General features: G+C 53.3%; 1 protein-coding gene across 2 annotated transcripts in view; it reads right to left on the reverse strand.

Annotated features, from left to right (window-relative positions):
* Positions 1-13324: 13324 nt before the first annotated feature.
* KIF18B (kinesin family member 18B) overlaps positions 13325-27131 on the reverse strand; it is a 34005-nt gene continuing 20198 nt past the window's right edge. The window contains exons 6-16 of one of the 2 annotated variants that reach the window (XM_044999805.1): positions 26923-27120; positions 26404-26580; positions 25804-25878; positions 23629-23741; positions 22978-23110; positions 22324-22424; positions 20971-21188; positions 18857-19448; positions 17033-17146; positions 16559-16656; positions 13325-15914 (exon numbers count right to left, since the gene is read on the reverse strand). In XM_044999805.1, coding sequence (XP_044855740.1) covers positions 15808-15914; positions 16559-16656; positions 17033-17146; positions 18857-19448; positions 20971-21188; positions 22324-22424; positions 22978-23110; positions 23629-23741; positions 25804-25878; positions 26404-26580; positions 26923-27120 — 1926 coding nt within the window. In that variant the 3' untranslated portion in view covers positions 13325-15807. The remainder of the gene's footprint in view (positions 15915-16558; positions 16657-17032; positions 17147-18856; positions 19449-20970; positions 21189-22323; positions 22425-22977; positions 23111-23628; positions 23742-25803; positions 25879-26403; positions 26581-26922; positions 27121-27131) is intronic. The other variant, XM_044999804.1, reaches the window with a different exon arrangement.

Consider the following 27131-nt stretch of genomic DNA (forward strand, 5'->3'; position numbering starts at 1 on the left):
GCTGACCCCCTCTGATTTATCAGCAGCCTTCCTGCACTGTGAACACCAGAACTGGACACAGGATTCCAGCAGGGGTTGCACCACTGCAAAATGCAGAGGTTAAAATAACCTCTTGGCTCCTACTTGAGATTCCCCTGTTTATGCAGCCCAGGATCCCATTAGCTCTTTTGGCCACAGCGTCGCACTGGGAGCTGGTGTCCAGCTGATTGTCCACCACGAATGCCTCCTTGTGAGACAGGGAGAACAGATGCTCTTGCTCTATCTTCCTCTAGACCATTCGGTAATTTATGTTTTTCCTCACTTCCCCTCTTGCCCCCTCCTTTCTAAGGTAACAGCTTCAGTCTCTCTGCAGAGGAGAATTTTCACAGACTCATGGCAATGTAGGGCTGGAAGGGACCTCGAGGTGTCATCAGATCCAGTCTCTGTGCTGAGGCAGGACCAAGTAAACCCAGACCACCCCTGACAAGTGTGTGTCCATCCTGTTCCTAAAACCCTCCAGTGATGGGGAGTGTCATGGGTCTACCCTCACTTGAAACTGGAGGGTTTCAAGGTGAGGACCCGCATGCCACCATGTCAAAGGTCTCACCCCCACTTGGAACTGTTGGGCTCCAATGTGGGGACCTGACTTGGTTTCCCTCTAAACTAAAATCCTAGTTTAGATCTAGTAAGCTGCCACCACTCAATCAGGAAATGTGGATTGAGACACAGTCCTTCCCCAAAATCCTAGGGGATTCCAAGAGCCCCAAATCCATGGAGTTCTTACACCCAGGAGAAACAAACCATTCCCCCTGCTTCCTCCCCACTCCCTTTTCCTAGGAGAGAGATACCTGATTCAAACTGCTTGAATCAAACCCAGGAGGAACTGTCTCTTCCCCCCTCACCTTCCCCTGAATTTCCACAGAAGAAGGAATTAACCAAGTCCAAAGAAAAGAAAAGAATTTATTAAGAGAACAAAAAGAAAATACAGAATCTCTATGAGCCCAAGCTGGACACTCATAGGGTATAACCTTATCAATCTCTGGAGAGAATCCCCCCTCCCCCTTTCTTTCTCAGTGAAAGCAAAGTAACAGCAAACAGGAATAAAGAATTTCCTTTAGCAAACACACAATTGCAAATATAGAAATCAAATCATAAGACTAATTCGCCTTTCTAATTAATACTCACTATTAATTAGTAGAAACTACTCCAGGAGAACTTGGAGACATGACTGGTCCCTTTTAGATTCAAAAGAGTTCCTGAGACAAACAAAGAAAACACAGACAAAAGCTTCCCTCCACAGAGATTTGAAAAAATCTTATCTCTGATTGGTCCTTCGGTCAGGTGGTCACCAGGTACTGCATGTTAACCCTTTACAGGTAAAACAGACTTTAACCCTTAACTATCTGTTTATGACACGCCCCCCAAATCGCCAACAGTGGGAACTACTGGTGGTGATTTCCTCCTAGAACTGTAAAATAAACAGATAAACAAAACACATGCACTATTACATATACTACTAAGTATGTAAACAACAAGATATTTGACATTGAACAACACTTTTTATGCATTTGCCCGGACATACTTGGCGACGTCCTTGCCCATCCTCCCAGTGGAAGGACTTTCCCAACCTGTCTTTGGTTTGTTGACCCCAGAATGCCCACTGGGATGTCATGGCCCAAGCTTAAGAGCTTGTCCCAGTACTTAGTTGGAACTACCAACTGTCTTTGAGGATGCTGGCCTTCCTGGTGTTCACCAGAAATAATGTCCTTATATAAAAGTCCTTGTTTTACAACAAACTGGAATTGGGTAGAAGAGCTGAGAGGCGGTGGGTTGCTTCGTGCCGCCGCCCAAGCTTTCTTAAGGCTGTCATCGGCTTCCTGCTCTGTCTGGAACTGTTTCCTTGAGGCGGGAGACACCAGTTCCTCTGGGAGCGATGTAGGTGATGAGGTTGTTTGCATTGACTGTGGACCGCTCTCCGCTGGTGCACAAGGTGATATTTCAGGCTCTGGCTGAGCCTATTGGGTAGAGTTGTCTGCTGCTTCTGCCAGTTTAGGCCCATTGGCGCCCCCTGGCGGTGGAGTTGCAAGCGCTGGCGTCAGTGCTGGCGCTGGTTGTGCCGCTGGTTGCTTTTCCAGTTCCGGTCCTGGGACTGGATGTACTATGGCTGCTGTAGTTGTTGGCATGAGATCCGGTTGCACCACCTATGTTTGGGTCTCTGGTAACACAGACAGGGTTCTGGTGGATGGCTTAGGAACAGGGATGGGAGTGCCTGCTTGTTTGGCCTGGCCGCGGGTGACCACTCCCCCACTCTTGGCCACCTTTACATGGTTGGCCAAGTTTTCCCCCAATAGCATGGGGATGGAATAATTGTCATAGACAGCAAAAGTCCACTTTCCTGACCAGTCCTTGTACTGGTCTTCAGGGATGCTGTACCCATGGCAGGTCCTTTTAAAATTTTTTCAAGAAGGCCTTAGTGTCCTCACCTGCCATGTAGGTGGGAAATTTCTTGGGATGGGGAACAGTGCCTTCTGGTGCTGGCCACACCCCTCTGCAGTCAGTGAATTTTATGTGTGGCTTGCTGGTGTTGCTTTTTGGTGCTGGCCACACCCCTCTGCAGTCAGTGAACTGGTTTCCCCAATTCCTAACCCTTTCTATTCACGAAGAGACTGAATAGAAAAAAAACCAAAAACTTTGTATTTGCATTTGTGTAGCTGCTGTTTGCTGATATACTGAGAAGACCAAAAGAAAAAACTGGTTTGTCCTGTTTCTAGCAACTTGCTAAGTACCTCACAGTGGGGGTCCTTCTAACAGCCTGTTAGAAAAACTTACACCTCTTTCCTAGCTGTTTTCAAGCAGACAAAGAAAAAAGAAAAAAAAAGAAAAGAAGAAGAAAAAAAAATCCTTTCCTAACACAGCCCGTTAGAAAACCTTATTTCCCCCAGCTAAACCCAGCTGAAAATATGTTTCCAAAAAAACAATCTTCCTCTCCTTCTGAGCTGTGGTACTAATAAGCCCAGCTGACTGGCTGGTGCTACTTAGTACCTACGAGAAAAGTGTAGTAAATCCTCTCAGGGATTTGTATTCCCTGGCTCCAGAGGATTTCAAAAGACACAGGGAAAAAAAATCTGGCTGGAGGGTTTCTGTCTCCCCCCCCCCAAACCTGTTTTCCCCACTGGATGGGAATGTACTTTGTCGAGCACTTCCCCCCACCTTAGGAATCCTGAGTGATACCTGATATCACAAAGGAAGGACACACCTCTAGGGAAGAGTTTTTCCTCAGCATAGCCAGCAGAGAAAAAAAACTCCTTCTAACCCTGAAAACTGCTTCAAAACTGCCTTTTCCTCAAGCTGCCTGTCCAAGCAAACAGAAAGAAAAGCTGCTTTTTGGTAGAAATGCCTTGCCAGGTTTGTCACCGCTGCCAACCATGTCATGGGTCTACCCTCACTTGAAACTGGGGGGTTTCAAGGTGAGGACCCGCATGCCACCATGTCCTAGGGTCTCACCCCCACTTTGAGCTTGTGAGTTCAAAGATGGGGACCCGCAGGTATTCACCCCCACCCTAACCCTTAGAGTAGGGTTCCTTCTCGCTGCCACCACTCGATTATTTCGGTGAATCGAGACACCCCTCTGTTCCCCCCTCCTCCTTCCAGAGACTTTCCTGGGGAAGCACAGATCAAATCACAGAGGGAGAAAGATTCCTTTCACTTCCCTCTCCCTTCCCTGCTTTCTCTGCTTGGAGACAACCCTTGTCTCCACAGAGTGGCGCCTAGCTTCCTTCCCCTGAATCCACAGGTAAGGAACTAACCAAGTCCAAAGAAAAGAAAAGAGTTTATTAAGAGAACAAAAAGAAAATACAGAATCTCTATGAGCCCAAGCTGGACACTCATAGGGTATAACCTTATCAATCTCTGGAGAGAATTCCCCCTCCCCCTTTTCTCAGTAAAAGCAATATCAGCAAACAGGAATAAAGCATTTCCTTTAGCAAACACACAATTGCAAATGTAGAAATCAAATCATAAGACTAATTCGCCTTTCTAATTAATACTCACTATTAATTAGTAGAAACTACTCCAGGAGAACTTGGAGACATGACTGGTCTCTTAGATCCAAAAAGAGTTCTCACAAAGAACACAGACAAAAGCTTCCCTCCACAGAGATTTGAAATTATCTCATCTCTGATTGGTCCTTCGGTCAGGTGGTCACCAGGTACTGCATGTTAACCCTTTACAGGTAAAACAGACTTTAACCCTTAACTATCTGTTTATGACAGGGAGTCTACGGCCTCCCTTGGAAGCTGGTTCCAGAACTTAACTACCCTGAGAGTTCGAGAGTTTTTCCTAATATCTCACTTGATTCCCTTGCTGCAGATTAAGCCCATTACTTCTTGTCCTACCTTCAGTGGACACGGAGAACAATTGATCACCTGCCATTGTTCTCAGATCCCATCAGTCTTTTTGTCTCCAGACTAAACATGCCCAATTTTTGCCTTTTCTCCTAGGTCAGGTTTGCTAAATTCCGATCATTTTTGTTTCTCCTCCTGACTGTCTCCAGTTTGTCCGCAACTATCCTAAAGTGAGGCACCCAGAATTGGACACGGTATCCAGCTGAGGCCTCCTCAGTGCTGAGTAGAGTGGAACAATGGTCTCCCGTGTCTCCATACGACACTCCTGTTAATTCACCCCCGAATGCTCTTAGTCTCTTGCACCTGCATCGTACGGTTGACTCACATTCAGTCTGTGATCCACTATAACCCCCGGAGCCTTTGCGGCAGTACTACCACCTAGCCAGTTACTGCTCATTTCGTACTTGTGCATTTGATTTTTCCTTCCTAAGGGAAGTTCTTTGCACTTGTCTTTACTGAACTTCATCTTGTTGGTTTCAGACCAATTCTCTAATTTGTCACGATGGCTTTGAATTGTAAACTTGTCGTCACAACTCCTCCCAGCTTGGTGTCATCCGTAAATTGTATAAGCACACTCTGCACTCCCCTATCTAAGCCAGTCATGAAAATATTGAGTAGTCCTGGACCCAGGACTGACCCATGCGAGACCCCACTAGATCCACCCTCCCAGTCTGAGCAAACCATTGATAACTAGTCTTTCAGTGTGGTCTTTCAACCAGTTGTGCACCCACCTTATAGTGATTTAATCTAGACCACAGGTCCCTAGTTTGCTTATGAAGGACTGTGTCTAAAGCCTTACTAAATTCAAGATCTCTCATACCTACTGCTTCCTCCCATCCACTAGGCCACTCACCCTATCAAAGAAGGCAATTAGGTTGGTCTGGCCTGATTTGTTGTTGACAAATCCATGCCGGCTATTCCTCGTAACTCTATTAGCCTCCAGGTGCTGACAAACTGATTGTTTCATAATTTGTTCCAGTATCTTTCCAGCCCAGGTATTGAAGTTAGGCTGACTGGTCTATAATTCCCGGGTCCTCTTTGTTCTTCTTTTTAAAAATAGTCAATACTATGTTTCCCCTTCTACATTCTCCAGTATGGGACCTCACCCATCCTCCATGAGTTCTCAAAGATAATTGCTAATGGTTCCAAGATTGATTCAGCAAGTTTCTTAAGCACCCTAGGATGAATTCCATCAGGCCCTGCTGAGTTGAGTATGTCCAACTTACCTAAATATTCTTTAAACTGCTCTGTCCCTATTATGGCCTGCCTTCCGTCTCCCGACTGTCAATATCAATTGTGTTGAGTATCTGGCCATTTTAACCTTTCGAGAGAAGACTAAAGCAAAATAGACATTAAACACCTCATCCGTCTTGATGTCATCCATTATTAGCGCTCCTGCCCTGCTAAGTAGAGGACCTGCACTTTCCTTCACCTTTCTCTTGCTCCTAATATATTTACAGAACATCTTCTTGCCTTTTATGTCCCTTGCTAGGGCAACTCATTCTGTGCAGAAGGACTGGGATGAGGAATAGTACAGAGAATGTGGTAACACCATTATCTAAACCAATGGGGTGGCTTCATTTGGATATGTGCGCAGCCCTGGGCACCCGAGAGTGTCTCATGGCATTGGTGGCTAAATGCCACGATGCCTACACTTTAACAGATATTGCTGTCTGCATTTGGTTAGCAGTACTGCACCCCAGCCTGTGTTCAGGCACCCAGGGACCAGGAACTCCAAAACTTGCTAGAACACTTACAAATGACATCATATGGTATAAAGGTATGGAATGGGAGTGGGACCAAAAACCAACAGGGATTTTACATGTCCTGCCTCCGCCATGGACAGTGTCCAGGTCTCTGGCAGTAAGTTCAGGGGGAGGGTGTGACGGTGCCCCCCATAAAGCTTTATGGAATATGCTTATGATTGTATATGTGACATAACTGGAATATGTTTCAGGCTACATATGCCATGTAACGTATCTCTGTAAAGCTTATAATCTACTGAATACATCCCTCCTATTTGTATGCATGGATCATCTTTGTACTTGAAGTTAGGAATATTGGCTCTATACTTGCTGGGATTTCTACTGAGAAAGGAATATGCAAATTAAATGCTCAATCAAGAGCCACTTAAGCCAACAATGAACTCGAAGATGCCAATTCACATTGGCGCTTTCCCAGGAATGTGGCTTGGCTGGTAAGAAACTCAGTCATTCATGGACATGTGACTTGCCCATGTGACTCCAAAACGCCATCTTGGAGCTGGACTTTGCATAGGAGAGAGGAGGGGGTTCCCCCCACAAGACAAAGTCTATTTAAGCCTGTGGGAGACCCCTCCATTTTGTCTTCAGCTGGCTAAAGAGAGAGCCTCTCCACCCCCAAGGATACTGGAACAAAGAACAGTAACTACAGGGGGTGTGAGTGATTGCTGGACCCAGACTAGCAGGAGACTCATCTGTAAAAGGAAGCTCACTGGAACGGGTGAGGTTTTATCTGTATTCAGTTTCTTAGACACAGACTTGTGTGTCCTATTTTATTTCACTTGGCAATTCACTTTGTTCTGTCTGTTACTACTTGAAACCACTTAACTCCTACTTTCTGTATCTAATAAAATCCCTTTTTACTTATTAATTAACTCAGAGTCTGTGTTAATACCTGGGGGAGCAAACAGCTGTGCATGTCTCTCTATCAGTGTTCTAGAGGATGAACAATTGATGAGTTTACGCTGTATAAGCATTATACAGGGTAAAATGGATTTATTTGGGGGTTGGACCCCATTGGGAGCTGGGTACCTGAGTGTTAAAGGCAGGAACACGTCTGTGAGCTGCTTTCAGTTACACCTACAGCTGTTAGGGGACGTGGTTCAGACCTGGGTCTGGGTTTGCAGCTGGCCAGTGGGTCTGGCTCAAACCAGGCAGGGCACTGGAGTCCCAAGCTGCCAGGGCAGGAAAGCAGGGGCAGACGTAGTCTTGGCACATCAGTTGGCAGCCCCAAGTGGGTTTCTGTGATTCAACCCATCACACTCCCCTCCACCAGGCTCCCAGAGATGGACAGAGTCTCGCCACTTCATCAGCATGAACAGGGTACAATTGTCACTCGTCTCCAGCATGGCCAGGTCCCCACCTGATGCAGGCGAGGGGAGCACGCTTTGAGGCTGGCATTACAGCAACAAACCCAAGGAACTAAAACATACCCAACCCCCCCCAGTCCATTTCTCTCCCTAATTAGATCAGGAACATTTAACGCAAGTTTGACTTTTCAGGCAGTGCCCAACTGCATTTTATTCATCACCCGATTTATTAACCCAGTTTAAACCCAGCTGTCCTCATGGAGAGCATCCCCAGACGTACGTAGACGCGTGTGTGTGGTGCTGTGGGAAATGTCCTCACCCGTCTTATAAAGAGCGTTTTAGGAAAGTCCTAAGCCCACCTGCCATTGTGTAGCGCACACTGATGTCACTGCTGGGCGTGTTGCCATGACGAATATGCTCCTTCAGGTGCTGCATTGGGGTGCGGCCTGCTGAACAAACCAGGCATTTCGGTGCTCCTGTTGTGCCAGATGAAAAGAGAGGCGGAGCCTCGGGGGAAGAGGCAAGAAAGGGGTGGGGCCTCAGGAGAGAGGCGGGGCAGGGGGCAGGGCAGGTGTGTCCAGTTTCCAGCAGTTAGAAAGTTGGCAACCCGAGGTCGGACGGGCCACCAGCATGGGCACCGACAGCCCTGAGGACGAGTGGGGAGCCCAGGGCCAGGCACGAGCCGAGAGGAAGGGGATGGGTGGACGGTTGGTAGCAGCCGCCTGGATTGGGAGAGGCCAGAAGAGTTGGCTGCTGCGCTGCTCCAGAAGTGGGAAGGGGGCTGCTGGCAGCAGCAGGGAGGCGAGAGAAGCCGGAGACCCCCCCACCCCCAGTCTGAGCCAGGGCAGGGGGAGAAGGCGGCGCCTTGCTGAGGGGAGCAGCTGCAGAGGCCATGTCAGCTGTGAGCCAGGAGCTGGAGGCAGCGAGGAGTGGAGGGGACGGAGGAGGAGGAGGGGTGGGATGGAGGGAGGGCCAGGCCCCGAGGAGGAGGGAGTGGGGGTGGGGTCTGGCTCGGAGCAGGAGGGGGAGCAGCTGGAGCTGTGGGAGCTGGAGCGGGGGAGGGGGAAGAGGGAGGGGGAAATGGAGCAATAGGAGCCGGTGGGGGGAAGGAGGACGGGTGCTGTGATTGTTGTGGGGCAGGTCTCTGGCCTGTGTTATCCAGGAGTCAGACGAGACGCTCGAATGGTCCCCGCTGGCCTTGGAATCTATCAGTTGCTGCAGAAGAGGGGTGAGGAGAGCAAAGGGCGAGTGGTGCACACCCAGATACGCATCCACAGGCACGCACAAACAGACATGCACACGTGCACACAGACACACACGTGCACACACATAGGAACACATGCACACAGACACATACCCAGAGACACACATGCACATGAGCACGCGTGCGCACAGACACACACACACACACGTTTATTCACTTGGAGACACCCAGACACACACGTGTGAGAAATGCTGGGAGGGGCGTGCGTGTGGCTGCTCTGCTCTCCCTCCAGTCGCTGGCCTGTGTAGCCCCACTGCCAGGGAGGGGTAGGCCGGGGGTGGGCTCGCCCACTGGCAGGATCTGGGCGGGGGACCCGCTGGGACAGGAGCTGTTTCTTCCCCCTGCAGTCACTGACCCTGCGCGTGGGGGGATGGTGCTGCTCTCTGCCAGCTCCAAGCCATAGCGGCTCTTGTTCAGGGCCCGTGCAAGGAAGTTTCGCGCCCTAGGCAAAACTTCCACCTTGCGCACCCCCCCTCCAGCCCTGCGGCAGCTCCCCGCCCCTCCTCCACCCTGAGGTGCCCCCACCCCTGCGGCAGCTCCCCCCCCACCCTGAGGCTCCCCCCCTAGCCATGCAGCACCTCCCCACCCCAGCTCACCTGTGCTCTGTGTCCTACCCGAGCAAGCTGCCCCGCTCTAATTCTCCTCCCAGGCTTGCGGTGCCAAACAGCTGATCGCTGCTGCAAGCCTGGGAGGCGGGAGAAGTGGAGCAGTGACCGCGCGCTCGGGGAGGAACCACTGTAACAAAAAAAAATTGGGGGCACCACTTTTTGGCACCCGCCCAAATCTTGGCGCCCTGGGCAACCGCCTAGTTCGCCTTAATGGTAGCACCGGCCCTGCTCTCGTTCGATGGGTTCTCGACAGCCGGCTTCCGCCCAGCCGCAGAACGGCTTTATTGACTGTACGTCACCAGCACCTGGTCCCATTTCTCTGGGCTGATCGTGCTGCTTGTGGTGCTGCTGGCACGATGCTGCAGCTGGCTCCAGGCTGCAGCTGGACTCAAACCGGGCACTGCGGGGACAGCACAGTGACAGGCCTGGCTGTTCAACGGCTGGCAGCCGCCTTCTGCAGCGTGTGTGTGACCGTCAGGTTTGGAGCTGTTTTGCAGACCGGCAGAAAGTACTGCAAGAGCGGGGGTCAGGAGGATTTCATGGAGGACAGTTTGCTGAGAGAGAGAGCAAAAATTCAGGGGTTTTGGTGGCATTCACAGAGCAGCTGCAGACACTGGAGCGGTGCTCCTGGGCCTGAGAAACAAGCACTGACTGGTGGGGTCACATCACAGTGCAGGTTTGGGATGATGAGCGGTGGCTGCAGAACTTTCAGGTGCGAAATCCCACATTCCTGGCTCTGTGCCGCAGCTCTCCAGCACAGGAACACCAAAACGAGAGCTGCACAGGCAGTGGAGAGGCGTGTGGTGATTGCACCGCGGAAACTTGCAATGCTAGAGTGCTACTGGTGGGTGGGAAATCATTTTGGAGTTGGAAAATCCACCATGGGGGGAGGGCATTAACCGTTTCCTGCGATGCAGGACTGTGATGCTTGACAATGTGCAGGACCTGGTTGATGGATTTGCAGCAGTGGGGTTCCCGACTTGTGATGGGGCGATAAACGGACGCACAGCCCTAGTTTGTCACTTGCTACAGAGTAAGCAACAGAAAGGGCGATTTATGCATAGTTATGCCAGTGTTGGTCGCTCACCAGGGACGCTTCACGATATCAGTGTGGGGGTCATCAGAGAAGGTGCATGACACTGGCGTCTGGACGACCACAGGACTGTTCAGGGAGCTGGCTCCCGTCCAGGTTATGTCTTATGGTCTTAAAAAATCTCATGGTTTCAGCCAGTCACCAGCAGGGAGAAGGGAGGGCCGGGCCACCCACTACACTCCCCGCAGTATAGTCTGGTTTTTATTTTGTTTTATCTCCCTCCTCTGAAGCCTCAGGATGGCCGAGGCTGGGCTGGGACACTGGCTGGGGAGTGCCAGGGCTCGGGGTGGCACTGGGCATTTTCTCTCTCTCTCAGGGGCTTGGCTGGTGAGTCTAGCTCAAAGCTCAGGGTCTAACCGAGCGCTGTGTGTGGGCTGGGGCAGGAATATCCTCCCAGGTCACAGATTAGCAGAGGCCTTGGGGGGGTTCACGTTCACCTCAGCCTGCGGGGGTGAGGGTGTCACTGGCTAGGATTATCCCGGTGTATCTCACACAGTCTTTTCCCTGCCCTTGCAGGGGCCCTGGCGCCCCTCGGCCTGTGGCACAGCGTAGTCGTGTCCTGAGGGCTGTGACGCTTTGCGCTCATTTCGGTTGTTGGGGTCTGTGTGCGGGTCTGTGCTGTGCACCGGCCTGGCAGACTTTGCTCTTTATTTGTTTGTGTTGCTGGAGAACAGGCATTTCCCCCCGTTTTTATCAATGTAAGTTATCACAGTTGAACAGCACTGTGGGGGGGTGACATCACACTTCACACCATTCACTCTCCGTAAAGCTCGCACTCGGCAGTTCGCAGGCAGCACTTTTCATCCTCTGCCTGCTTGTACACGGCGATTGCTGGCCAGGGAAGTACTTTTGTGGGCAGGGTGAAATGCACGTTTCCCGACGGACAATCCGGCCCATCCCAGTGGAGCTGTCTAGGCAGTCAGCCCAGATGATCTGGGGTCCCTTCTGGCCTTAAATGCTAGGACTAGGCCACACTGAAGAACCAGAGCCGAGCAGATCAGCCCCCTGCAGCAGGTGCCGCCTGCTCGCCAAGCCCCAAATCTCCAAGTGCTTCCCCTGCTGGCGCAAATCTGGGCCCAGCAGCAGCAGCTCTCTGCTTTGATTTAAAAATACCGACAGGCTAAAATTACTGTCAATGTTAGTGCGAATCCACAAAAACAACAAGGAGTCCGGTGGCACCTTAAACACTGGGAGTGGCTGGCTCACTACAAAAGCAGCTTTGCCTCTCCTGGAATTGACACCTCCTCATCTATCACTGGGAGCGGACCACAGCCGCCCTGAGCGAATGGGCCCTGTCAGCACCGGTTCTCCACTTGCGAGGTAACACCCGTCTCTCCGTGTGGCAGCACATCATGCCGGCAGCTGGAACTTTCACTCCAGGCATCTGACGAAGTGGGTTTTGCCCATGAAAGCTTATCTGTTAGTCCTTAAGGTGCCACCGGACTCCTTGTGGTTTATATAAATTACCGCCTGTGCAAGCACTGCCCTCCGCTGGGTGGAATCAGAACTGCACCCGTGTCACAGGCCCCAGAGCACTAACTCCCAGGGGAGTTTCTCCTTTGGCTCAAGCAGCAGGGGGCTGGATTCCTGGAGCAGGGGGATTTGAGCTCCAGCTTCCTGTCCCCCAGGGAGCCCCGAGTGCCCCTGCTGTGCAGCATGGGGATGTGACGCACTAGGTGGCTGCGGGTTTGTTACAGGATCTCCGCAGCCCTTCCCATCCGAGCAGCCGAAGTCCTGGTTCATGCCCCACAAAACTCCGGCCTGACCCTGCAGGTATTGAAACTCCCAGGGTAAAAGCTCACCAGGCGCCTACGTTTCTGCCTCTGGACACGCGCATGGCTCCTCTCACCAGGTAGACACCAGCTCCCAGCCATGCTCCAGCGGCACTCGGCCGCGGTCACATGCAGGCCTGAGCCAGTGGGTGCTCAGAGGCTGCCAGCCAGTGTGGGTCTGGCCAGCAGAGAGTGGGTCTGGAGCACTCCCCTGGGATGCAGACCAGGGGTTCCCACCTCTCGGGAGAGCACCCTAACCAGCGAGCTGTGGACCCGTGTGAGAATGTACCTGCAGCCCTGGGCTTAGGGCACGGAGATGGGAGACCCCAGTTCAAATCTGTCCATCCCCCCACATGGCAGAAAGGGGGGAAGTGAACCTGGGCTTCCCCCCAGCCCAGCTTGGTGGGCACCAGCACCTCAGTCAGTGCAGTGAGGCACCTGCCTAATTCCCCCTCTGCCTAGGACCCTGCCTCGGGGGGGCCTGGTCACAGCTCATAGCCTGGATTGAGGGGCACCTCTCACCGAGAGGCAGGGCTTAGCACACACCCGTTACCAGCATCACCCATTGGCTGGCATAGGTGGCTCCTGCAGCGGAAGCCTGGGCACCTGGCTTGGCCTGGTGGCTCCCCGCATTCCTAGGCGTTACGCTGCTCAGCCTCACAACACCCACCCCCTTGCAGTTCATGAAACCTCCCAGCGCCTGGGGGGCTAGGCAGGCTCCTTGACCCCCGGGCAGACACAGCCCTGAGACGCCACCTTCACCCTCTGCTTCGTTTCATCCCTGCCCCCCTCCGGCTCGTCTGCACAAACGGAGCTCTCGGGGCAGGGGCTGTCTCCCGTGTTGGGTTTGCACCAGGGAGCCCAGCCCTCATTCGGGAACGCAGAGCAAACCATAAATGAGCAGTAATGGTGGGAGCTGGGCAAGCTAAGAGCAGAACCCAGTTCCCTGCTCTGGCCACTTCACCATGCTGCCTGGTTCTGCACAGCGGAGCCATCCGGCCGCAGCTGATGCTGTGCACGCAGGCGGCGCAGATCTCACCTGGAGCGGGGTGCAGGTGGGGGGGATCTGGCTACAGCATCCAGCTGCACCTACACCCCCATTTGATCTCTAGAATCACACCCAGGCCTTTTAAAACAGCAGCAGGCAACTCTGACCCACTGCAACACTTTTTAATTGCTTGTCTGCCTCACCTTGGCAGGCGGCGCATCTGTCAGCTCAGCTCTGCGAGCTTGTTAGCTGAGGCAACGGTTTTTCCGCAGCGCAGGAAGGATGGATTGAGAGAGATGTTGCAGGGAGGGTGGGGGGAAGGTCTTTGGGGTGAACAGAAAGTCTCAGCTAATCTCCCCAGATATTTATTTTTTCCCAGCTCCTACGCAGATGGGATCAAAGTGTTAACGTCTCTTGTGAAAAACGTCAGTCACTCAGCTCCAGGGAGGCAAAGCTGGGTTCTCCCCCAGCCCCCATCCGCCTCTTAATGAGAGGACCTAACTTTAAGGGAGCTGAAAGTTTTAATTATAATCTTCCAGCCTCCAACAATGCAAAGCCGGGTGCACACGAGCTTCTGCCTTTGCAATCCAGCTCTCTCAGCGTTACACCAGAAAGGGGCTGAAATAATGAGGGCAGGGGAAGTTTGTAACCCCCCCAGGAAGCAGCAGATCGCTAAGCTGGCTGGCAGGAAGGGCTGCATCAGGAGCAAAGGGGACAGCTCGCTGGGAAATGAGGCTGGTGTTAGCATTCTGAACCGATCGGCATATTGAAAAGCCTTGGCGTACTGCTCCGCCCCCTCACTGGATTGTAACCGTTCTGCGAATCTTCAGCTGGACTGTCTGGGCCCAAGGCTTTGTGCAAGAAAGTCCTCGCCCCCAAACGGATGCAGGGTTACTGGAGCTGAGCTGATCCCAGGACACTAGAGAGACAAGGTGGGGGAGGGAATATTTTTTATTGGACCAACTTCTGTTAGCGAGAGAAACAAGCTTATGAGCTCCACAGGGCTCTTCTTCAGGTCGGTCCCTCTCCCGCTTCGTAGGGTCCCAGAGTCCAGGCTCCAGCCTGAGCCCAAAGGTCTACGCTGCAGTCGTACAGCCCCTGACGCAGGCCTGCCCCCTCTGCCGGCACGTAAGGATTAGAAGGAAAAGACACTCAGGGCCCCACAGAGGTCCATGCAGAGCTGACTGGGAGGCCCAGTTTGATCGCACCGAGGAAGGTGATGTGAGCTGGGTTCTGGGGTGCAGAGAAGAGGTGACATCACGGGGTCGCTAGTGAGAATCTTGCCCCTCCCCTGGGCAGAGGCGGTGCCAAGCACTAGTGATGGGATGATGCAACGCAATGGCTGGAACTGGCCTGAAGCTAACGGTCGCTTGAGGGGTAGCAGAGGAGGCTCCAGCAGAACTGAGAGGTTGGGACATTTCCCACTGCAGTTCACAGCCAGGCTCCTGGTTAGTGTGAGCAGGGGGCGTGGCCGCTCACACCCAATATTTTCTCTCTAGATCAAGCCAGTTACCTGGGGTTTCACCCCGTTTGCCCTCAGGGGCACTGGAAAAATTCCAGCTGGTGCAGCACTGAACAGAAGAGGGGGGGTGGCAGAGGCCTTGGCTGAGATTTTCAGAGAGCCTTTGGGACAGGCTCATTGGACACCCAAATCATTAGCCATCTAGGGAGCCGGAGCAGGACCCATCCCCGAGCAGCCCCATGACAGGCTCTGGCTGGGAGGGAAGTGAGAAGTATCACACCTAGGAGCTTTATTCAAAAGGGAAGTGCTGCAGCCATCTGTTAGCACTAGACACGGAAGAGGAGTTTACACAGGATCTAAAGACAGAACAGCGATAATCCATCTGGTATAAAAATGACAGGGCTCTCTCCGACTGCAGGAGAGCTACACAGCCCATTCGTGCGGCCCAGGACACGCCCCAAAGCCCAGCTCAGAACCCAGCCCAGCCGGTTTCCACTAGTAAAACCAAGCCAGGCGCAGTGTGAATGCCGAGCAGCTCCAGCGAAGTCCCTGGTGTAACTGAGATCAGACTCTGGCCCTCGAGGAGAAGTGTTCCTGGCCGGTGCAGCCGAGGAGCAGGAGGGCTCAAGGAAGCTTTGCTTTGTGGTGTGTGGAGGTGCAGGGCTCTGCCCCGGCTGCTCAGCTCAGGAGCTGGGGATGCTGGGGTGCTGCACGGCTTTAGTGCCAGACCCCAACAAGGAGCTTCTGGACACAGTGGGATCTGGGCTGGGGAAGAGAACCGCTGGCAGAAGGCCCCATTCCAGTCTTCTCCTTAGGCTGCGGAGACGAGGAGCAGGATGCTGCCACCCTGCAGAGGGGGAAAGGGCGCGGAGACACGAGGAGCAGCGCTGCCTTCCTGCTTTCACTGCTCCGCTGCCGAGAGAGGAGCAGGAAAGGCCGGAGGAGACGGCACTGAAGAGCTGGCACCGATGGGAGTGGCCCAGCGAGTGGCAGCTCAGGGAACACTGCCACAGACGGGAGGTGCGAGCCCAGGCTGTACACGAGGAGAGGGGGAAGATGGCCATGCTCCAGGCATGCCGGCCGTGTCCCAGGCCTGCTCTGGCAGGCAGCGCTAAGCTAAAACGGCCAAGCGGCCCCTGCGGCGATGACCCTGGGGTCCAAGGACACGTCAGCAGAAAAGCTTCATAGCCTGGGGCCTGGGTGCAGCCAGCATTTTCCCACCCACTGCTCCTAGCTCTGCTCTGCTCCTCTTGCGCAGAGTGCAGGGAGGACGCTCTGGAGGGGAAAACACACAAACAAGGTTAATAAAAGCAGAGGCCTGAGCATCACTGGACAGAGTCGCTGGCCCCTGCAGCCCCTCAGAGCTTCCCAGACCTGCAGCAAGTCCCAATGGAGCCCTGGAGCCCAGTTCCCACCCCTGGCCCCAGCCAGTAGGTCCCACATCCTCCCTTTATCGACTTGCTGCCCTCCTCCCCTCGTGCTACGCAGGCAGGAAAGCTCAAGGGGTCGTGCCAGAGCCACCGCTCGGCCCCGGAGGAGGAAAGGGTCTTCGGAGCCATGTTTCTATCCCCCTCCCCTCCACGGTCCAGCCCCCAGGGGCCCATGACAGACGGGGGGATTCAGTGAGGCAAGGCACTCTCTGCACCCCCGGGCTGAGCATGTGGCAGTGGGGGATGGGTACAGGCACCCCAGGGTGGGCTGCCTGGACACAATGGGGAAACACAAGGATTTGCAGAAGTTGTCGTAGTTCACCTGGTCACTGCGACACTGGCAGCTCAGGCCACTGCTCAGCTGTAGCAGGGGAGGTTCACCTGCACCTGTACTAGCCAAGGCCAGGCCTAGCACCTGCCTGAGCCCAGGGGTTGCTCCCACAGGCAGCCCAGCCTGTCTAGCCAAGCACCCAGAGGAGAAGGGGTTACCTGGGATACTCGGGGGCTGCAAGGACGTCACAGTGCTGCTCTGGAGCCTGGCAATTCGGCTCTGGCTCCGCAGCCCAGCCAGCGAGCGGGAGGCAGTGCTGAAACGGAAGGCAGGGCAATTAGCGACACCCACCAGAGAGCAGGAGCCCAGTTCCATCCCAGCTCCCGGGGCAGGCTCCTGAACAGCACCAGGCACCTCGAGGCTCTGGGGCAGCAGTTACCTTCAGCCCCCTCAACACCATTTCACCGGCCTCAGCCCTGGGGAGCGCAGGCCTGTTACAGGACAGGGACAGCGGTCAGGCTCAGAGGGGAAGCGCGAGCACTGCATGCTCCAGTGGTCCCTCAGACAGCTGCTGGCTCCTCCATGGGCTGCCCTGGACAGCAGCTGGGGAACCAGCGAGGGAGGATATGGACACACACAATCCACCAGCTGGTGACCTGGTCTTGGGCTGGCGGCCTCCAGCGAGCTCTTACCTCACCGAACGCCTTCTCTTCTGTCCCGTTGCTTTGCAGCCCAAGGAGGACGGCTTCGGGATGCTGCCAGGCGGGATGGAGGAGCCCTTCATGGTGAACACGGGCACGGAGGCTCTGAATCCAATCAGATAACAAGTTAACACACGTGCACTGAGACACCGTCTCCTAGACAGAATCTCAGGCCCCTCTCGTCTGGACTGTCATTGCCATTGTAAATACAGAAGAGTCCCTACAACGTTGGGGTGCAAAACGGTATGGAGGGTAGGGAAGGCTGTGCCTCCCCAAACAGCCTGGCACCCCGCCCCCTCCACTTCCTGCGCCCCCTCAGAATCCCCAACCCATCCAATCCCCCCTGCTCCTTGTCCCCTGACTGCCCTGACCCCTATCTACAACCCCGCCCCCTAGCAGGCCCCCCTTGGAATCCCACTCCCATCCAACCCCCCTATTCCCTGTCCCTTGACTGCCCTCCCACACCTCCACCCCATCCAACCGCCCCCTGCTCCCTGAATGCCCCCCAGGACTCCATCCCCTATCCAACCGTCCCCTGCTCCTCCCCAGGATCCCCTGCCCCTTATCCAACCCCCCCTGCTTCCCGCCCCCTTACCATGCCGCTCAGAGTGGCAGGACTGGCTTACTGGAAAGCCTGGGAGGTGGGTGGGCACAAGCCACACAGCCCGGCAGGAGCGGTGGGTCAGAGTGCTCCCCACACGGCAGCGTGGCTGCAGGGGAGAGGGAACAGCAGGGGAGGGGCCGGGGGTAGCCTCCCCGGCTGGGAGCTCAGGGGCTGGGCAGGACGGCCTCGCGGGCCGTAGTTTGCCCACCTCTGAGCTGGATGGATGAAATGCAAACCTTTATAACTAAGTGTCAGAGGGGTGGCCGTGTTAGTCTGGATCTGTAAAAGCAGCACAGAGTCCTGTGGCACCGTATAGACTAACGGACGTATTGGAGCACGAGCTTTCGGGGGTGAATCCCCACTTGGTCGGATGCATGCGTTCACCCACGAAAGCTCATGCTCCAATACGTCTGTTAGTCCATACGGTGCCACAGGGCTCCTTGCTGCTTTCTAACTAAAGTTCCAAGCAAGGCTGCAGCATCTATAGATTTGAATAAGAGACTGAAGTCAGGCCTCCTGGGCGCTATTCCTGGCTTGCAAGGTGACCATGGGCAAGTCACTACCCCACCGTGCCTCAGTTTCGCCACTGATTCTTATATAAAGGGCATTCTGGAGTATCTACTTTGTCACCAAGCACATTCCCAGCCAGCATTTACAGACCAATACACATCCGGTTTATACAACTCAGCTCAAACCAGAGTCATTTTTGAAGTGCAGCTGCAGGCAGGAGTCAAAATAAAGGTGGTACAATGGAACAGTCTCATCATTCGTTTATCTGCACCTGCGAAGTGCCTTAAGGCAGCATTCAGAGGGGAGGCGAGGTACTGCTGGATTCTAACAAGCCTTTAGAGCTGGACAAGCTATCTGAAGAAGAGATTCCTCTTGGATATCGACAGGAAAAGACGAGGAGGAATGGATTTTTTAAACACTTTCCAATTCTCCATAAACAATGCATGTGCAAGGTTAGACTGGTGTTTGTTCACATATCTGACTGCTCGTTTTGGGGTACACGTGTCTCAGAGAAAGAATCCCCTTGTAGCATTTTGACTCAAAGCCACAAGAACATCCTACGAGTACAGATGAACCAGAAAATGAAACTGAGTAGAAGGCAGAATGACACGAACCAGCCCAGTTCCCCGTCCCAACCCAGTGGGGCACAGTGAGCAGGTTACAGTGGAACTGGTAGATCGGAGAGTCCCAGCAGCACTAACCTGGGCATGAAGGAACCTTTGGGCTTTTTAAAGACGCACTGGACGTTCTCCCAGCCAGGGAACTCGGGGGCACTGAATTTCACAGGATTGTCCACACCAGATGAACAGCTGTCCTCAGCAAGGTCAAAGGTTAGATTCAGGTCTCGGACGGTCAGCGTAGCTGGAGTGCAGCAGTTTTGGGCAGCAGATGTTGTCAGGGGCACCCGGCTTTTGGTGACTGTTGTTGGGCAGGGTTTGGGGATGCAATAAGGCACTGGTTGAGAAGGTTTAGCTCCCCTAACAATGGGGGTGCTGTGACTGATTGTCACTGGAGGAGCAGCTGATTCATTTGCGGAGCCCCTTCGCCTTCGCCGGCCAGGAAGGGAGGATTTCCGCTGGCGCTTCGCCTGCAGTTCTGGCGTGGCAGGAGTTCCTGTTTCGGATGGGCTGCTCATTTCCGACCTCCTTCTCTTCTTCGTCGGCAGGCTGGGAGTCTCGGCTGAGGGACTAGGGACCAACACAAGCTCCTGCAAGGACCGCGTCACAGCCCTCGTCATCGGGGCAGCACGTTCTGTGGCAGGCGCACCCTGCAGCCTGGTGGCCAATGGCACCACTAGGAGAGAAGGTAAGTAGAGTGTTAAGAGGATGGGGAGTTGTGGCTATAGCTCTGAAGTGCCAGCCCGTCCAGAGCAGACACCTGGGGCAGTCACTAAGCAGCCCTACAGCCGAGCCTCCTGCATGCCCCCACCCCGAAGCAGGTAAGAAAGGCCATGCTGGCACAGTCATAGACATTAGGAGGTAGGTCTTTCGGGTTCTCCCTCTGCCCAACTCCTCAGTGATTCTAAGGCATCTGTCACTGCCTGGTGTGCCTGAGCTTGATATGAAAACCAGCCCCCTGGTTTACACGGAAGGGGGCTGCTAGCGGCTGTTCTTAGGGAGGGGCACTAGATGTTCACATTTGCTGTCTCCCGTCCCTGCAATCCAGAGGCCAGGCATGACACCCCTTCTACCCAAGCCAACCAAACTACAAAGACGTAAACATTAGCCTGGAACAAGTCAACCTCAAGAGAACAAGTCTAAAAGAACGAACAAAAAGCCTTGCCCGCCCAGAGCAGAGTTTTTACCTTGAAACGGGGGAGGTCCCCGAGACTCTGAAGTCCATTAGGCACTTTGCTATTGCTACTGATTTTACGTGGCAGGTGCCTCTGGAGATGGGCGGCAGGATCTATGAGAGACGGATCCCTAGGCCCGTCTGTGTATGCGGTGTGTGTTCCCCAGGTTTTGGGGAGAGGCAGCCAGCAGCTGGAAGAGCTGTGGGGTCACTGGGTTGAGTTTTGTGCAGGCACCAAAAGCACTGAAGTCTAAACACAGAATTAAAAAGAAGCCCTGTAAAGTCTCTAAGCCTCACTTCCCTGATCTGTAAACCCAGGAAATACTGACCTGTCGTACACAGAGAGGAGCCTCGTAGAGCCTCAGCTATACGGTGCTGGGAGATGGCTTACAGGGCTATGCCCAGGCTTCTGTGAATGTGATTAAACTGCCATATAAATGGCCACATCCAAATTTTTAAAGTGTGTGTATAATTGCACTGCGGGATCTACAGGCTGGGTTGTCTGAAACCAAAAGTGCCCCTGGCCCCTGTTAGCTACAGAGAAAGTCTTCAAACATGAACCAAGCGTGACCAATGCCGTGACCTGCACTCAGAGCTCATCTCATCTGCCAGAGCTGTAATGATTTCACTGAGGTACTTAGCTGGGGGTAGAGGCCACTGCACCAAGTCCCAGGGCTGCAGCCACTCAGTTGCCACCCACCCTCAAGTTGCCTTTGTCCTCAAAGTGCATTTGAGTTGGGTCCCAGATGCCGAGTGACACACGTCGCACCCAGCTGTGCTCTAGCCTGCTAGGGCGTTTGGGCTGCAGGGGAGGCTAGGGAGCAGCACCAGAGGCTCCAGGGCAGGCAGCCACTCCCACTGGGAGGGCGGACAGTAGTGACCACCCCAAAGCGTGAGCCACAGCACAGAGCCTTCCAGGCTCCTCCGCCCTGTCGCTCATGCACATACTTCAAACCCTGGGGGGACAGCAGAACATAGGGGTTGAGGCCCAGCTGTTGTGGAGACCACACCCACACAAGCTCACCGTTATCCGAGTAATGCTGCTCCTCTTGGGCTGGGATGCTTTCACTGGTCACCTCGGATCCGCCCAGAGTCCCAGCTGGCTCTTGACTCCTACCGGTTTCTCTTTGCACCAGGTATTCCAGTTCCTCAAACTCTGAGACCATGTCAGGGGTTAGGAGGTTGGCAGCCTTCAGCAGAGAGTACTGCCTTTGTGCAACACGCAGGACAGCAATGACCAGCCTGGGATAGAAAGGGTCACAACATGAGTTTCGCTAGAAGAGATGAACACTGTCACCAATAGTCTAGCGCAGTGTAGCATGTGAGAACCTGGCCCCAAGAACCAGTTAGGAAGCTGAAAATAGTGACTTCGACCAAGGTCTTCTGGGCACTGAGGTTCCATCATCAGCACCTCACACCCACATACCACCTACCTGCATTGGTTCCAGGAAGCACCCAGACACACCTGTTCAATTCCAGGTGTCCTCTTAGGGCCGTGCCAGAGCACAGACTGTTGGTACAAGGGGTGGCCAAACTTTACAGTACAGCAGTGTTGCAGCTTGCTGCCAGTCCAAAGGCTGTACCTCAGCTGTAAATGGATCGGCCAGTGGAGCCCAATCCAAGGGGGTGAGATCTGGTCAGACTATTTTAAGACTGCAATAGCAGAGTGCTTGATGAGTTCACCAGCAACAGAACCTGCAGGTTGTCAACTCTAGAGTCACCCTTTGGTTCCAGAGCTCGTATCAGGGGGCACTTGGGACGCTGGGCTGGGCTTTTGGGATCTCTGGTTCTTGGCCAGGCTGGCAGTGAGACTTTGCCAGGTTTTAAGTTAAATACTCTTCAGTGGGAGGCCTGGGGGAGGGGGTAACTTTCCCAAGGGATCCATTCTGGCAAGAGACTTAGGGCAGAGATCCCAGCAGATTGTTTCACGGACCCACCCCAGGGCACAACTTATAGAAGCCCAGGACATAAGGAGAGCTTCCAGAAGTGACTTCTACCAGTCTGAAGTTCAGGTTCACATACCATTTACCACATTGGGAATTCCAACTCTGCTCTGCTGGCAGAACCCATATTACTGGGATTCATGGAGAAAGGACAGTTACTTTCTGACCACTAGTACCTATAGTAGGTGCTGCCTTTATAGGACAGGTAACTGCAGAGGCCCTGTATCCCTCGTAACTGTTCCTGCCCCTTCACAATCACCATGAGGAGCACAAGCACCCTGCAGACAGGGCTGGTTCTTTCAGTCTGGGCACAGCCCCGCCCCCGCCCCGGTACTGCCGCACAGTTCACCTCACCACAGGGAGGAGCACAACCCTTTCTCCCATGTGCATGTATGTGGGGGCGGCAGTGGGGGAGGCGGTGAGGGAACACTCACCTCTGGGTCTGATCCCGGGGCAGTGCCTGTAGCAGAGAGCTTGGGTTATTGGTTTTCTGCTGAAGGTCTGTGGCATGGTCACGAAGATCCTTCTCTGGCGCCTGAATGGATCACAAGGAGGGAACGTTAGTATCAAAGGCTTTTGCTCAGTTTTGCCAGCTCCTGCCACTCTCACCTGGTGCAGGTTTCATGGAGGAGGGGAGAGCTGACTACAGAGCAGAGGACACAGCTTCAGCACACGCTGTAACTGGCCCCCCAGACAGTAGGTGGGCCTGTCCTAGCCAAGCAGCATGAGAGACAAGGGGGCTGCGCGGCACATCACACGTCCATTGAGCTCAAGCCCTTGTACCGCAGTAGGCACTGGAGAGCTCAGAACAAGGTGCCCTGGGGACAGCCATCAGTGAGGTGTCCTACAGAGCCGTGATCCTGTGGGGCCGTCTCTTATCCTTTCCCCAGGATAATGCTCATCTTCCAAGGCCACAATTCCCAGCTTCTCTACTCCCCTGCTGCTCACCCCACCCCCACAGTTATTGCCCTAGCCCTGCTGTGTCTCACCACCTATCCTGCACTTCCCCTCACCCTGCAGCTGTCTCATTCTTGCCAAGTCTCCAGACCTGCCTGAGCGCTCCTCTGCCAACCAGCCCCTTCTCTCACCTGTTCCACTGCTCCCAGGTCCTGTTGCTGAAAGGGGGGTCTCACTTTCCGCTCCTGCTGCTGTATCACCATTTCCTGGTTACCCTTATCAGGGACTTCATGATCTGGAGACACCTGTGCAGCCTCTGCTGACCTGTAGCAATGCAGAGGAAGAAGCAGTCATAACAACACGGAGACAAGCTATTTAGGAGCAGTTGCCAGAGCAGATTTGGGTGAAAAGCTGCCGTGTTTTCTGCCACCACTCACAGGCTTCTCTGGGGAGGCCAGAGACCCTCATGGAGACCTTTCTTTTACAGTCAGATTTTCCAAGTCTTGTTCTGTGCTTAGTCTGGCAAAAGGCCTTCATGGACCACCTTCCCTCTCACTTGTCAGTGAGTCACTCTGCCCACCCGGGCTCCGGGAAGCACTGGTGGGCAGACTATGGCTTCATCATAGGCAGGAGTGTCTGACTGACATGACCATGTGCTTAGCAAGTCAACAGGTGTGGCTGCATTCCAATCAGCTCTGCTTTCAGACAAATGATTTGGGAGCCAATCAAGAGTAAAATGAACCCTAAAAATCCTTGATGGGGAAGCCTGGGGGATAGGATGTAGCATTCAGCATTGTTCAGGCGCCCGGAAGGACAAGATTTTGATGATCAACGAAACGTACCTGAGCAGCTCCACTTGCCAAGGGCTAGACTGTGCCTGAGGAGCTGGAACCTGGTGGTCTGGATCCTGGGTGTTTCTCTCATAAGCTTGGAGCTTCTCTTGCAGATTTGCCACCTGCATGGGAAATTCCACCCATTTAGATCCAATTTCCCCATCCATTCATGGCATTCGCTGTCAACTCCACAAAACTACACCTCCCTTCTGAGAGCAGCAGCCTACGCACTGCAGGAGAGACCTTGACACTGAGGACTTGCTGTGTTCCTCCTTCACTTGAGTCCCTAAGCAGCAAGGGACACCACATAACAGTCCCCAGGCATGTCTGCCACTTGCTCATGAGCCGGCAGTCATACTCCACTACAGAAACTGCAGTCAGGAGAAGTTTGTGCATTTCCAGGAGACTCCTCCCCAGCCCCCACCCATGACACTTGGAGTCCTTGGAGTGCAGCCAGGCACCTGCCCTTTATTCCCCTTCTTCCCCCAAGCAGTCTGCCAACCCCCCGGATTCTGCGGCTCACTCGTATCAGACTGTGCAGCACCTTCAGGTCCCACTGTTCCAAGGATCCAGCCACTGCACTAGCCCCTGTGTTGGTCTGACATTCAGTTCAGTCCTACTCTGCCCCGACATTTGTCAGTGTTGTGACCTGTCCTAGCAGATTGCCAGCTCAGGCTGGAGCAATAGCGCAATTCACTGCTGTGTGGAGAGCAAGGAAATGCTAAAAGGTCATTGCGTGTTCAAGCCAATTCACAAAGGGGGATGTTATCACACTGCACTTACATGGCATATGTCCCCTAACTACATTTGCTCTAAATTTATGAAAACTAGCAAAATGCTGATGTTGTCTTGTTATAACCTGTTGTTTACTATCTCATTACATTATGTAAACCCTGTATGTAATTAACTCTAGATCAGAAGTGTATGTTAGTGAGAATTTACGTGGTGTGTAAACTACATGAAAATTAGTGAATGATACTTGTATTGTTTTCACTTCTCGATCCCTGTTAGAATGTAACGGCAGGCAATTGCATTATGTATGTCACTGCAACTACATTACTTGTGAATGCAAAAAGTAGAAGGCTAACTTCAAAGCAAGAGTCGTTGAGTTCAGCAATGGATATAGAAGCGGTCAGTGAATTTTCTGTGAGCAAGAATCTATAAATACTGGTTCAAGGGAATGATTCTGCATCTTTGAACTATTTTGGATTCTAATAGTGTGGAATATTGAACAAGTGGACAGAGATCCCCACAGTTATTCTGGGTAACACTGAGAGACTTATTGAAATCTAGCAACTCACTACATCTCTGCTATCGTATACAAACTTCGACTCCTTGTGAATGCATTTTATCTGCTTGAACCTCTCAATAACGCTCATTGCTTTTTCTTAGCTAATAAAGCTTTTGTTAGTTTACTAGAGAAAATAGCTGTCAGCATTTTCTTCGGTGTGAGATCGAGTATCCATTGACCTGGGGTAAGTAACCGACCCCTTAGGGTTGGGAGTAACCTAATATGAGGTGATTTTGGTGTTAATAACCTTTCATCACAAAGTTCAGTTTGTCTGGATGGTAAAAAGGGGCTGGAGAGCCTAAGGGGACTGTCTGTGGCTCCACGGCGGAATGCCAAGCAGGGTGCCCCAAGAGTTGGTCCTGGGGCCGGTTTTGTTCAATATCTTCACTAATAATCTGGAGGATGGCGTGGACTGCACCCTCAGCAAGGTTCATTGACCATTTGCCTTGTAGAAGAGGTAAGGGGGAATGTGGAGATTCTGGCAGCTGGCTGGGGACACTAGGAGCTTTGGGGATCAGTAGGGCATTTCGCACTTCAGTGCCATTGGTTCTGGCTGTCCTGAGGGCTACAGCACTTACACACCATTCACCTCTCTTCACAAACACGGCAGAGAGTGACTCATTACTGGGTCCTAGAGCAAATGCTGCAGGATCCCAGAATACCTGGGCCCCTGGATATGTCCAGCAGCAGCGCTCTCATTGCAGCCCCAGAAGAGTCCATTCCAGTCCTCTGCTCTTCCTTGACATAAGACACTGCCCACTGACTGGCTAAGCAGTTCTCCGGCTGCACAGCCCATACCACGAGCCTATTACAGAACTCATGGTACTTACAGTCCCAGAGCAGTGCTGGTCTCTGGCAAGAACTGCTCTCAGGCCCCCTGCAAGGCATCTCACCTCTGCTTTCAGCTGCTCACAGATAGCTGCATATTTAGTGATGTGGCAGTCCAGGCTGAGCACGTTACTCTTCAGCTGCAGGGTGGAAAGGGGGCGGGGAAGGAGGAGAGAGGGTTAAAGAAACAGAGGCGGAACAGCCCTGGCCCTGTGGAGAGAACTGAGAGGCCAGTGAGCCCCGTTGCTGAGTCCCAGTCCCTCTATGGGTTAGTTTAAGCAGAGCTGCTGGGATACCCCTGTGATGCAGGGAACACCACTGAGGGACAATTCTGAAGGGAGAAGCTCCCTTTCATGGTCACTAATGCCCGCCCATGAAGTGACGCTTGGCTTTAGCCAATGCTCACATCTCCTCCAGACTGAGCTGCAACTCCAGCTGTGCTTGTCCCCAGAGCAGGCACAGATACGAGGACTGGATAGTTCCGAGATCTAAATGCATGTCTACCAGTGGGTTAACTGAACTAAGACCCCTTTCATTATCCAGAGGCACTATGGTAGGTTATGAAGCTCACAGAGCCAGCTTTTGCCCCCGCCCACTTGCCAACAGCCTCTCAACAGAGTGGCACCGTACAGAGAGAGGTCTGTACACAGATGTGCGGGACTCACCGACAGCTTGATCTCCTTGGCCCGATTGGCATACTTGAGCGTGTTGTAGGTGTTCTCATAGGCGAGTGCAGACGGGCTGATGGCAGCAATCATGATGGTCCGGCAGTTGCCCCCAAGAGAGTCCTTCAGCAGGCGTGTGAGCTTACTGTCCCTGTACGGGATGTGGGACTTCCTGCTCTGTTCGGAGAGATCGGGGACTCAGCTCAGTTGTCAGGTATTTCTAAGAATCCTAGAATGCTAATATCCTAATGCTCAGACTCATTCCCATAAACCCAGGTTAGGAAGCAAGTGCCCGAAGAGGTACTTGGTCCAGCCCTGTTTTACCACAGTTAATGTCAGAGACTGTTCCTAATCCCATGAAGTCTTCCTGAGCTAGATGTGTCAATATCCTGCAGCAGAGAGCTCCTTAGGTTTATCAGACAAGGAAATACCTTATGTCAAGTGTCCTTTTAACGCCCCCTGCCCTTTGGTGGTTTTCCGAGGAGGGTGTATTGTGGAAGGGTGGATCAGGGGCATTACCTTTGCATCAGCCAGGGCGTTGATGACATTAATCAGGGCCAGCAGTGAACGGTTGATGTTGGCGCCCTCTCGGAGCCGCTCTCCCTTTGTGTTGGTGGTTGATGCTCGCTCCGAGCCTGCCAGGTCTATCAGGCTCATCTTGGCCACCTGCACATCCTGAGTGATGCCAACGACACGGTCCTGCTGCTTCACATAGATCTGCGAGGACA

This window comes from Mauremys mutica, chromosome 25 (genome assembly GCF_020497125.1).
Source record: "Mauremys mutica isolate MM-2020 ecotype Southern chromosome 25, ASM2049712v1, whole genome shotgun sequence".
In the NCBI taxonomy this organism is placed as follows: domain Eukaryota; kingdom Metazoa; phylum Chordata; order Testudines; family Geoemydidae; genus Mauremys; species Mauremys mutica.